At 56.3% G+C, this 12789-nt stretch overlaps 1 protein-coding gene and 2 pseudogenes across 4 annotated transcripts in view; 1 reads left to right on the forward strand and 2 right to left on the reverse strand.

The window, feature by feature from the left end:
- The window catches only part of SFMBT2 (Scm like with four mbt domains 2), a 172807-nt gene that overhangs the window by 28262 nt on the left and 131756 nt on the right, over positions 1–12789 (forward strand). For all 4 annotated transcript variants that reach the window (XM_016136408.2, XM_016136406.2, XM_016136405.2 and 1 more), the window contains 2 exons: positions 4748–4842; positions 7011–7251. In XM_016136408.2, coding sequence (XP_015991894.2) covers positions 4748–4842; positions 7011–7251 — 336 coding nt within the window. The remainder of the gene's footprint in view (positions 1–4747; positions 4843–7010; positions 7252–12789) is intronic.
- On the reverse strand, positions 5858–5976 carry LOC118608996 (annotated as a pseudogene).
- LOC118609267 lies at positions 9607–9722 on the reverse strand (annotated as a pseudogene).

The raw sequence follows: 12789 nt of genomic DNA on the forward strand, positions 1-12789 counted from the left end.
CGTGGGAAAATTTCTAAAAGCAGAGTCGAATCGGTGTCTCCCAGTGGAAATACGGACATTCTTCGTCTGAGGAAGCGTAGTTCCACAGACTGGGAGAGTCACCCTAATTATTCTACTTTTATGTAAGCACAACTACGCCCGTGAAAAACGTCCCCCTCACGTGTGCCGAGGGAGGTTGTTTCTGTCACTCCCGGAGCCCCCGACCCTGCCCCGTGGATTTGCTGTGTGCACGTCCGACGTCTGTGCGTTTTCCATGGTGTGTTTTTGAAACGGTTTAGAAGCCAGCTGCGCGTCCACTCCTCATTTTCAGGCAGCCGCAGTAACCTCTCTCCCCGAGGTGGATTCTGAGACTCGTTAATAACAGGAAGGTTGCTTGCACTGACCCTCCTTGCGGGCGACCCGTGTGGGGGACGCATGGGCGCCAGCACCCGCTGCCCTGGCTGGGCCGTGCCGTGCCAAGGGCCCGTCGCGTGCCCACTTCTTGGCTGGGTCTTTGCTCCCAGGTGGTGGGAAGCCCGGGTGACCCACGGCCCTTGATAGAGCTGGTAGTTCCACACAGCTCTACGTTGTCTTAACGCTGTTCGGGTGTTGGCTGAGCCCGAGTAAAGAAATTTTCCTGGAAAAGCAGGCTCGATTTATTGCTGGTGTTATGTAATGTCGGCCAGAGCCCCCCAGCCGCCGCCTCCTCCTTCTCCTCCTCCTCCTTCTCCCTTCGTGAAGGAAGGGATCAACGTCCGCATTAGGAAAATTCGCATCTCTTGCTCTTCGTGCCGGAGTCCGGTCCCGCGTGACTCCATGGTTCCCTCTCTCTCTCCGGTTAAACATTTTTGGGGAACAGTCATTGCCTCCCCTCGCTAGGGGATTGGGTCATTTTCCGCCCATTTTCCTTCCTTCTGGAACGTCCCTCCGGCCGCCTGGGTAGGCGGGACAGCCCTGAGGACCTCCGTTCAGGTGACTGTCCCCTCCCCGGTTCCGCCCCGTGGCTGTGAACTCAGGCCCTGGACTGGCGCCGGGCATTCTTCCTGACTCCATGTAAGGCGCTCACAATGCAACCGTTTCTAAACCCTGCGACAGTCCCCGTGGACGGCCAGTTTGGCTCAGCAAAGACGTGACGTCTTCTTCCTCATCAAAATAAAACATCTAGCACAAAATAAAAGGTCTTAGCACTGTAAGATGCTGTTCGTTCTGAGCCTGCCGGTTCTCCATGCTTTTTTAATTGGGTAGTCCTTATGGGCCTTGACATTTAGCCTCGCAAAGTCAACCCTTATTTCGGATCGTAAAAATTGTACGAGCCAAGGTCTGATTACTTAAGAAAAGGTGTCTGTTCGTTCCATTTTTCACTGTAAAGTTGCTCGCGTCCGGCTTTTGCGAAAGCATTCTTTTCCTATTTATTAGGAACTATTCCAGTCACATAAATAGCTTTTTGTTTTCCAACACCGATGGCCACTAATGAACATGCCCGGGTCCTTTTAGGTCGTGAAATTTTCTTAGTCGCTTTTCACGGTCTGTTTTCATTATGTCATGAGGCGGCGCGTTGTCGGGGCTTCGTTGATAAAATGTTTACGGGTTTAAGAGGTTTATGAATCGGCGGTAAATATTTGCTCTGGGTTTATGAGACCTCCACTCGTAAACATCGCGTGTGTTTATCTATCGCGCGTCGAATGTATTTAGAGCATCGGCTGCTTTGGAGAATCGGGGGACACACAGTGGAGGAAGTCTTTATAATAAATTACAGACTCCAAAAGGCTGTGTCGTGAGACACCCCACGTTCCGTATGGGGTTTCATTGTTAAAACGGCACACTTTAAGTTACCAGCACTCGGCACAAAGGATTTTGAAATATTTCTAACCCTGTTCAAGGTCTGACTTTTGGGGTGCTTATGGAATAACTGTTCTAGACCACAGAGGGTGACGGTTTTCCCGAGCACCGTTCTCAGTACGGTGACACACCTGGGCGTCACGAGGGAGCCTTTCGCTCTCGTGGTCACTTGTGCGTGACCGAACGGGCACACACGTGAGCTCGGATACACACGTGAGCACGGAGGCATCTCCCGCCGATCGTCCGGGGGGCGGAGCCTGGACACGTAGCTCGCGGTGAATTGAAGCTTGGCGGGAACCACGTTTCTGGCGAGACGCTGATCGCCTGGCTGAGAATCTCACGGGGACGGGAGAGCTGCGATGAACGGTCTCCGGCGGGAGGTGCGAAGTCCGTCTCCGCGCGGCGTCGAAGAGACAGGCCCGTGGGGTCACGTCCGGTCGCGGCGATGCGGCCGCCAGGACCTGCCAGTCGGAGCCGCCGCGGGCGCCGACGGTGGCTGACGTGCCCCACGGCCCACCACGTCAGGCTCCGCGCGCGCTCGCCCGGCGTCTCCTGCCCTCGCAGGCCCGGGGCCGAGCGTCGTGCCCACGTCTTTGTCCTGCTTCTCTCCGTCTTTACGAGCAGGTCCCGGGGCCTCTACCCATCCGGGCCTCCTCTCCGACAGCGGCCGTCGCCTGCTGCCCTGTGACTTCCCGTCCGATGCTCTAAGGCTCGTCGATTCCGAGGACAGAGGAGCCGCCTTGGAGTGTCCGGGTGGAGGGTGGTGGTGCTGGGTGGCGCTGTCCGAGGCGGGGTGCAGGCAGAAAGGGACCCGGAGCAGAGCCGCGTGGCAGGGCCGGCCTCGACGTCAGAGAGCCCGTGTCGGACTCCCGCCTCCTCGGCCGGCAGTCGTGTGAACGCGGGGGCGCTAGCCTTCGGGGGCTCCCGTCACCTCTTCTGTGAAACGGGGCGGCGGTGTCCATCTGCCAGGGTCCCTGCACGGAGTAGTGAGGTGACATGTGCAGCAGTCAGCAGGGAGCTGAGTCCCCGATGCGACACGGCTCTGACGACCGCGCCTGATGGCACGTGGTCACTTCGTAGAGCCGCGAGGGCCTGAGCCGGCTGGGGCAGGGAGGGCCTGCAGGGCGCCTGGGTTGAGCTGAGGCTGGACAGCAGGGTGCCGGGGAAGAGCGGCGAGTTAGCTACCAGCAGGGACTGTCCCAGGTCACCTCGACGAGGGAGTAGTTCAGCTGCAGTGCCTCTGGCTCATGGCTGAAAACGCAAGCTCGATGACTGATGTCCAGTGCTGTCTGCGGGAAGAGAGTTGTGGGCAGAGCTGTCGGGCGCCCCCAGATGCATTTTTCTGGAACGTGACTGCTTTCTCTCGGGGGTTCCTCGCCGCGTCTCGGTGGCTGGAGGCCGCCCGACACCCTGCGCTGGTGGCCGCACGACCCGTGGCCTTTTTTCAGGGAGCACGTTTCTGACGGAAGGGCGTAAGTCCCCGGGTGAAGCAAAATGTTGGGCCAGCCCCAGGGGAGGGCTTTCTCAGGTGGCGCCTTATCTTCCCGGACATTTGATTATAAACCACTCGATGGGAGTAAAATTCGAGGAGGCGGTTCGAAGCCACTCTGATTCAAGGACAAAACTGAAGGTCACTCGCTGCCTTTCATCGGAGCTCATTCCGACTTTCCAGAAGTTATCCTCGCGTGCTGAGTTCAGAGAATGCACGGTGTCATGAAAAAAAAAAATGCTTTCCCTGCTTCTAATTAAAAAAATCTCCAGGAGGAACAGAGTCGCGCCAGCCTCTGAGAACAAGGCGTGCTTTCTTCGCCGACCCCGCCGGGGCGGCCACCTCTGCGTGGAGAGCGAGGGCTGGTGCTTGGCCAGCGAAGGCGGCTTGGCTGGCCCAGGACGCAGGCCGAGCGTTGCTGAGCGTTACTACAGGAACGGAGCCTCTGGGCTCCCGAAGCTCTCCCGTGCCTGCACGTTTGGACAGCCCTGACCGTCTGTCCTGTGTTTACGGCGGACTTGCACACAGGTTAAGTCGGTTCTTCCCGTCTGAAGCCGTGGCATGGCTCGTGCATCGTCTGGACTGTACTTTTAAGGAGCTGCTTGGCTTTCCAGCGATACGGATTGCACCTTACGCACAGTTTGGGGATGTTTTGGGAGTCACTTGATTTCCTTCAGCGCCAAATTAGGGAGCATTTTCAGAGTCGTGTTGTGCACATGACTGTAGGTCTCCGTGACCCTCGTAGGTGGAGAAACACGCATCCTGCTGGTTCCTACTGGTGCGCCTTGCCCCCGAGAGCTTCGTCACAGCAGAAGGCCGGACTGGGGACCCCGGATGGGGTGGGCATCGGGTCTGTCCGACGGCTGGTCAGTTTTTGTCGCTAACTTGCCGTGTGGCCTCACGCATCTGAGCAGTCCTTCTGGGCCTCAGTCCTTCTGGGCCTCAGTCTCTTCCCCCGGAAATGACGTCACTGCCTTGTCAACTCGCCGAGGGCACCAGCCATCGATGCACTCATCGTATAGGCTCCAGCTGTAGTGAGTGGCCAGGGGACGGAGGTGCCGGTGCTGTGTATCCATCGCGAGACTGACCTGGTGCTCCAGCGGTTCCCTGTACCTCGTCCCCAAAGCATGTAATGTCCGCCGTGCCCCAGTCCAGACCGAGGCAGCCACGCGCGCACGCAGCAAACATGCCGTGACACCAGCCTCCTTTCGTGTGCCCGAGAACGCCCGGTTTTGCCCTGGACTTTGTCAGGGGCCCCAAGCCGGCTTTGTTGGGCGCTTCCGTCCCTAAAATCCGCAAACCGAAGCTGTGACGAGAGAAGTCACCGACATCCTCCCGAACCTCCCTGAGTTCGTTTCGTGTCTCGCCGTGAGATTTCCCGGTCTTCCCTGCAAGGCTGATGTTCTGGCTTTTGTTTGTCTGTTTTCGGTCTTTTGACAGAAGAGGGTTCGAGCGTGGAGGAAATCGGCTTTAACTGGGGAGAGTACCTGGAGGAAACGGGGATGAGCGCGGCTCCGCACGCATCGTTCAGACACGTACGTACCGACCCCCCTCCCCTCCGCTCTGCACGGGAGGGCTGGGGTGGGCGGAGAGGCAGCAAGCAGGCAGAGGCCGGACCCTTCGGCAGACGGGAAGGAGAAGGGAAGAGAAATGCAGCCCAGACTTCTTAGAAACAGAGGCGAGATGGGGAGGTGGGTTTGCTTTTCTCGGATGGCCGCAGGCTCTCGCAGCTGACCCCGTGTGACGCAGGCCTGTGCCCAGGGTGGGGGGCTCCGTGGGTGAGGGATGGCGTGCAGCCTTCACCCCCTTCTGCACCACTCAAGACCAGATTTGACAGGTGTGGCCCTGGCTCTCGGGGGGCACGGCCTGGCACAGGTAAGGTGGATGAGAAGAAGTAAAAGCCAGCAAAATAGGTAAGTCGGTGTGATGTGCAGTGTCTTCTTAGGAGGTGGAGAGTGGCTGTATGTTTTTATTCTGAATTGATATTTTTATTTCGAAAGGACGCATAAAAGTTTTATAGCCTTTTGTGGGCAGATGAGTCAAATGAGAGGAAATACCATAAATGTTCAGGAAACATTTGGATTAAGCCAAAAAAAAAAATCATTCTTATAATGATTTCTTTGAATAATGCCAATAGCATGCCCAGCAGAGGGTAAGTCCCAGGAAATACAAAATTGAGTTTTTATCAGATTTTTTGCTTCTATGTGAGATTTTTGGCAATATAGCATTAGCAAGGAGAAGACTAAATTTTCAGGACCTAAGGTTTTCAGCATTAGTGTTGCTTTCCTGGAAATGAAAGTTTCATTCTGAGAAGCCTTGTTTTGACTGGGCTACCCAGGGCCAAGATTTAGCCTGCGTATCATAAGCATGTTGGGGCATTGTCTCAACCCGGCTTGCTTTTGGTGATCTCGCTGAATGAGGGAGCCCGAACTTTGATTCTTTATTTTAATGCAACATTTTTTTTTTTTTTTAAGTGAGGCAAACCTCGATTGACCTCGCAGATTGCCAGGACCTTTACAATCCCTTCTTTTTCTTTTTTTTTAGTTTTTACGCCTCCAGCACCTGGTCTTCCTAGGTGGTCTCCCATCCAAGTATTAACCAGGCCCAGCCCTGCTTAGCTTCCAAGATCAGACAGGATCGGGCGTGTTCAGGGTGACGTGGCCTTAGACTTAATGCCACATTTCATTCTTTTTAGAGGCCAAGTGACCTTTTGAAAAGGAACGTAAGACCTCATTCAGTCGCACGGCATTATAAAAAGAGATTGCGTTCCCTACTGTCTTTTCGTACTGACCCGTGTAATGTAATTACTAGTTTATCATGAATGCAGTGGTGGCCGTTTATTATTAAAACATAACAGAACTGCAGCCCCCTGGCAAACAGCGTGTGTTCGTCCCGCAAAACCCTAGTAAGGGTCTGCAGTGACTTGATGAGATTCCTTGAGGAGGTTTAGGAGAGATCGACAGCTTTCCCATCTCTTCTTTACCAGTCAGTCACCGACACCCCTCCACATGGAGCCCCCCCGTTCTCGTCAGTCCAGCCAGGTCTTCACGCCCTTTCAGTCACAGGAAGTGTCCTTCAGGAGGCAGGGTCCAGGGCCTGGGCGCCCGGTGCGAAGGGCAAGCGCCCCTGGCCCCGTGGACGAGCGGTGGTGATGCCGTCATCGCGCACGCAGCTGCGTTGGTTGCTGGCTGGTGCTGGGGTGACCCCGGGCTGCAGAGCTCTCTTTGGAGGGGGGCTGGTGACTGCTGAGAGACTGCGATCCCTGGTTATGAGAAAGACAGGCGTCCCAAGGCTGTAACCACCGGCCGCCCGGGGCCGTCGAGCGCGGGCAAGTGTGCCGTCTACACCGGGATGTTTGCTGTCAGGGTAGGGCGCACACCAGTTCCGCGGCTTCGTCGGAAAGAGGAATGTGAGATGTCTCATTAATGTGTCTTATGCTGATCACATCTTGCGCTGATGACATGTGGGATATGCCGGGTTAAATGAAGCACACACACTTAAGCTAACTTGTTCCGTTTTATCTCGCCGGCGTGGCTGCCGGGAGACTGACCACCGCCGCGTGGGAGGCTCACAGTGGGAGGGCAGAGCTGTTCCGAGGTGACGGAATACGGTCCCCAGCCGTGGGCCTCGGACGGCTCCCGCAGCCCCCTGGGTGTGCACGTCTGGTGTGATGACGGTTTTCCTGTGTTTCTGGTCCCCGAAGGTTGAAATCAGCATTCAGAGCAACTTCCAGCCAGGGATGAAATTGGAGGTGGCCAATAAGAACGACCCGGACACGTACTGGGTGGCCACCGTGATCACCACCTGCGGGCAGCTGCTGCTTCTGCGCTACTGCGGCTGCGGCGAGGACCGCCGGGCGGACTTCTGGTGTGACGTGGTGACAGCCGACTTGCACCCCGTGGGGTGGTGCACGCAGAACAACAAGGCGCTCACGCCGCCGGACGGTAGGTTCCCGCTGCCCCCGGCTCGGAGCCCGTGCCTGGCAGGCCGCCTGCACTCACGACGCCTGCAGGGAATCCTCGTCTGCGACCCCGCCGCCGATTCGGCGGGCAGGCCTGGCGCGGTCGACAGCCTCCAAGTGTCGTTGGCTTGACGGCGCCTGAGAGAGGGGAGCCGGGTGCATTTCCGGATGTCGGGGCTGCCTCCGACAGCCGGCCAGCTGTGCCTTCAGGGGACGAGAGCCCTAGAGCCCGATGCTCAGCCAGGCGGCCAAAGGAGGCCGGGGTCTGAGGCTCTCCTCTGACCGTTGGTGTTGGATTCTGTTGCTTAACTTTTGCTTTTTAAGACTTGACATTTTGAAGAGCGCAGGGGAGCGTGCGGAGCAGGTCTGAGTTTTAACCTGTCTCATTGGGGGCACTGCCAGGGCGTGGAGCACGTAGAACCCCGAACACACGAGGAGACGTAATGTCGCTCGCGAGGGGCCCGTCAAAGCCCGGAACGATAAGGTCCAGGTAGTTGCTGGAAAACAGTGGTTCTCGGCGGGGGCAGTTTTACCCGCCGGGGACGTGTGGGGAGCCCCCCACCAAGGGCTCCCAGGGCTCAGGCTGCGGTTGGTGAGAAACTGCACCATGAGTGCGGGCCACACGCTGCACGCACGTTACGGGAACGCGCCTGGTCCCCTGAGCCGGCGGAGGCGGGAGCCTGCCCCTCGCTCAGTTGGCGGTCACCCGAAAAGCTGCGAGGCTGATTCCCACGCGTGGGCGATGCCCTTTTCCTGCCTGTCTGCCACTTTTGATTTCGAACGGCTGCTGTTTTTGTTTCGAAGTGACACGTAGTGTTTTAGACCTGAATTCCAAGGCTTATCGTGTCCGTCATGTTCACAGTCACCTCCACCTCTCGAAGCCCTTGGGTTTTGTCTGCTTTTGTAAAAGTTCCGAGATGTTGTTTTCTCTGACGGGTGGGAACGGTCTATGGTTTCTCACTCCCCCTGGTCAGGGAACAGCTTGCCCCGGGCCGTCTCGGAAGAGAGACGGAAAGGGCCTTGCTTCTTCCCTTCTTGCTCCGGACCTTTGCACCTGCTCTCCCGTCCTGCTGGGACTTACCTGGTGCTTCCTCGGGCAGCCGAGGCCAAGTCTCACCCTCGTCCTCAAGGCCCGTGCGCCCTGAAGGCTGGTCATGTTCACAGCTGTGCCCCCGGTGAGTTTTCAAAATGAGATGTAATTCTTTGTAAAGGCGGAATACTAACTAGTCCGTCTGGCTTTGAAGAATCGCGACAGCCGCTGAGGTGCGAAGGTGTGATGATAGAATGCAGTCGTTTGATTGCTCTGTGATTTCCGACCCGTCATAAAATCGGCCAGTCTCACGCGTGGATCGGACGGGCGGAATGTTGGGGAAGTCGCGGTCCTGGTTAGAGAGTTAGCCGTCTTCCCGCGGGCCCAGCTCTGCGCGGCGAGGCCGCGGCGGTGGGTCCTCACACACCTCAGCGGGGTAGAGACGGACGTGCCTCCGTCCCGGGAGGCAGATACAGACTTAGGGATGCCGCCGGGGGGGACACGGAAGGGGACCGAGAGGCTGGTCCCGGCTCCTGGCTGCGGCCTTGCCTTTCACTGTCTAATTCGTGACTCACTCTTAAAATTGGACCCTTCAGCAGCTTAAGCCTTCGGAACGGACAGCAGGTGGTTTCACGCTATAGAGCTGTTAGTGAATAGAGAAGTTCCAGGGTGTGGAGTTTTAACACTAACCGCTAATGGGTTCATTTCATAAAAATCTGTTTCTGCTTGAGGGAGAGCTTGCGGTTAGTCAGTTCTTTCTCCCTTCGATGAAAAATGGGGCAGTAATCACGGTTTCAGAAACACCGTCAAGTTTGTATTGTACCGACTTTGTGCTATCAGGCAAGACACAGACACACGTAAAATGACTCATTGGGAATGAAAAATGGGAAAACCCCGTAAAGTGGGAAACCATGGATGTGACTGGAAGATTGGCAGGCCCTTCCAACGGTGACAAGTCACGCCATTTTGAGAATTTCTTTATCGCTCGTTTTAAGAACTTTACAGCAGTTTAGTTAGGTGATCATCAGGACTTGGAGAACTTTAACGCGGAGGACAGAGTCAGGAAAAGCAGGCTCATGGGACAAGAGGTTTTCTCAATTGTCGGAGGGCGGGGTCGTTATTGGTTTGTTCCAGTGGGAATCCTGGAATCTGTTTTTGAACGAGGATTCTTGTTTGTGTGGTTTTCTGGCTTGGAGAGCTAATATCGTCGTAAAGTTTGCATCTTTGTTCAGTCTTTGTGGTCATTAAACTTGAAAGGCATTGCAGAATATATATATATTTTTTATCATTATTATTTATTATTATGTATGCCTACAGCACCTGGTCTGCCTAGGTGGTCTCCCATCCAAGTACTAGCCAGGCCCGACCCTGCTTAGCTTCTGTGATCAGACATGGGGCTTGTTCAGGGTGGCATGGCTGTAGACCACAGACTGTGGCTCCACTGGGACATGAACCCAGGACCTTCTGCGTGTAAAGCAGACATGTTCACCGCTACACTATGGAGCCACGTCCGCATCACAGAACATTGACGTGCATTCGGGCAACCTGTGCCACGTTCGTTTGGGGCGCTCTGGTGGTCGGCTTCTTCCGGATCTCGGGGTGTTGCTGTCGGAGCCGGGGGGCGGGGTTCTCACCTTGCCTTTGCCCTTGACTTAGCAAGAGTGAGTCTCCTCCCAGTTTTTGGATCCACGAAATGCGGAGGTTATAGCACAGAATATAACCCACATAATCTACAGTAGGTGATCAGTGCGGCGTGCCTTGGCCGGTCGTCCTCGGAGAGGAGAGGAGGAGGGAGCAGCCGGTTCTCTCACCGTGAGCACGAGGAATAGCGTTTGTGTGGGAATTGGGACCTGGGGAAATCCAGCCCGGGAAGCTGCAACGAGCACCGGAGGGAAGTTCCCAGGCGACCGTTAGGGGCGCTGAGGGAAGGGGAGGGGTGGCTGCTCATCGCGACACCCGGGATCTCTCAGGATGTTCCCGGATTGTCCAGCGCGGTTCGTGCCCGCCCAGGTGCCTGCCCTGGAGGACACCCATCTTCCTGTTTCCCGTGATCGTCGACCGGGCACGTTGCTTTCCGTACGGCCCCACGTTCTGCTGCCCTCCTCTCTGGGGTGGGTTTCATCTTTGGCTTGGTGCGGGCCTGCACTGTTACTTCAGATGCTGCGAGGAAGGAAGGAGCGTGAGCGTCACCGTGTTTCCTTAAGGCGTGGCTCTAATCGGGAGGGAGGGAACGCCGCCGAGAAGGACCTGTGCGGAGCGACCCGGGCCGCGTGGCCGGCTGGCCGATCACGAGCGGCCGGCGTGCCTGCACGTGACCCGATGGGCGCTCATCTCTCGCACGCGACGTGTCCAGACCCACGGCACATGAAAGCGGCACCAAGTGCAGGATTGTTACAGCTCTTATCAGAGCAGCAAAATGTAAAACGCTCCGGCCTAGTAAATCGATCAGGCTCGACGTGTCCATCAGCACTCGCGAAGCTCGCAAAGGGCAGCTGACGAATAATGAGTGTCTGTGGCGAGAACGGACGGAAGCCGTGTAATCCCGTGACGGTCGCGCTGTTCCTCACTGAGACGCGGCCGTGGTGCCCTGCGTGGCTGGGGCGGGCAGCTCTGGCGACTGCCCACGCCTCGGCCTCGTGGGTGAGGACGGGGGCTGCTGCCCGTCCCCGTGACCCCCCCCGGGGGACAGCCGGGGACCACCGTGTGCCGGCTGCTCGTGCAGCAGAAGCAGTGGAATGAGGCGCCTTCGGGATCACGCCGCTGCTGATTTTTATTTTCCCCGATATGAAAACGCCCGGGATTTGAATTGCAAACTCCGCCGTCTTGCCAAAATGACTGCGTTCAGCATTCGAAGTCGAACCTGAAACGGCTGGGGTTAGTCATTATGTAACTTATTTGAATAAAGGGGATGTTTATTCATGAAGTGTGAGGAGAAAGTGTGAATAAGGGCTTTCTGTCGGGGGGGGGGGGGTTGGTTAGGTCCCACCAGGGTCTGAGGCCTGGTCCGTGGGCCGTTTTGGGGAAATGCTGTTTGCGCTCTTGTTGATTATAAAACGGGAGATTCTGGCAGGTCATGCACAGGACTGTAAAGTGACCCGGCAAGGGGACATCCCAGTCTGTGACCACTGTTCCGCTGCAGACTCCGAGGCGGGGGATCTGACTGTGCTGTTCGTATGAGACAGTCGGTGTTACAGTCCGTGTTTTATTATTTAAATGCCATGTTAGTGAATCTCATGAAGCCGGGACCATCGCATTGGCTTCGCTGGCAGCCTTAAGCTGTACCTGGAATTCCGTTCGCGTATTAATAAGAAAATTAAGCGCATGCGCTAAAAACGCAAAGAGCAAAAGCAGCCCTCAGCAGAGTTTTGAGAAGCACAGGGACTGACTCCGTGATCATTAGACGGCTTAATGTAGAGAGGAAGACGCACGTCATCCTGAGAAGGCGTCGGGCGCCTCTAGGTGGCACGACGGCAAATACACCGAAAGTCGTAGCTACACGTTTTAAGAAGTGGTTTGGTTTCCTGCTGTCGTAGAGCCATCTTTGCCTGTGGTGTGTGAGAGAAGGAACATTCCAGCGGGAAACAGAGCGACCCTTAACTCTGGACACTTGACGGCCCTTTTGAAACAGGACACGTGCCCCCGAGCGCTGTCTGCCTGGTGGCGAGCCTGTGAAGGGGTTCCCCACGGGGCCAGCCGGGGGACCTGCTGTGCTCACGCATGTGAGCACGCGGGAGTGTGTTTGTGTGTGCGACGGGCATATGTGCGTGAGCATGCACAAACGCATGTGTCTATGCGCGTGTGAGCATGTGTACGTGTATGCATTGATGTGAGTGCTGAACATGTGTATGCATGTCTGCGTGTGTGTGTATGAGCATGTGTGTATTTGTGTGCATGAGCGCGCGTGTGTGCGTGTTTTGATTTAAACAGTATTTTGAAATAATCTTCGTGTTTACCATTTGCAAATCACTTTATTTAAAAGCGCGGGTGATCAGCATCTCTTGAAAACTCACGGTCCCCCCGGGGGCCTGGATGCGGCCTCTGCCTCTGCCGGTGGCCATTCCTTTGCCCTCCAGACCTCCTGTCCCCTGCCCGTTTGCTCGTATCGGCTCGGCCGCGCGGGCATCCGGCTTCGTGCTGTGAGCGTCGGGCACGGGGCAGGACAGCCCCGCGTGCCCTGTGCAGCCGCCGAGTGCGCCACTCCGTTCTCCAGCCGCCGTCTGACCGCACCAAGCCGGACCGCACGGTCGCCGAGGTTCTTTTCAGCTCAGAAAAGTGCGTCGTGTGAGCATCTGGCCAGCAGCGACCTGAGGGAAGGGCTCTGAGGCGAACGCGCTTATGAACAGAAGCCCAAGAAATTGGGCTTTTAAATTCTGAACATTTTTTTTTTTAAGTCTGTGGAAGATTAAAAAAAAAAAAAAGACCAAAAGAATCAAGGCAGACTAAAGGGTCCTCATAATATAAATCGAAAACTTCCGTGCAGGTAGTGGTGAC

This window comes from Rousettus aegyptiacus, unplaced genomic scaffold, assembly GCF_014176215.1.
Source record: "Rousettus aegyptiacus isolate mRouAeg1 unplaced genomic scaffold, mRouAeg1.p scaffold_m13_p_10, whole genome shotgun sequence".
In the NCBI taxonomy this organism is placed as follows: domain Eukaryota; kingdom Metazoa; phylum Chordata; class Mammalia; order Chiroptera; family Pteropodidae; genus Rousettus; species Rousettus aegyptiacus.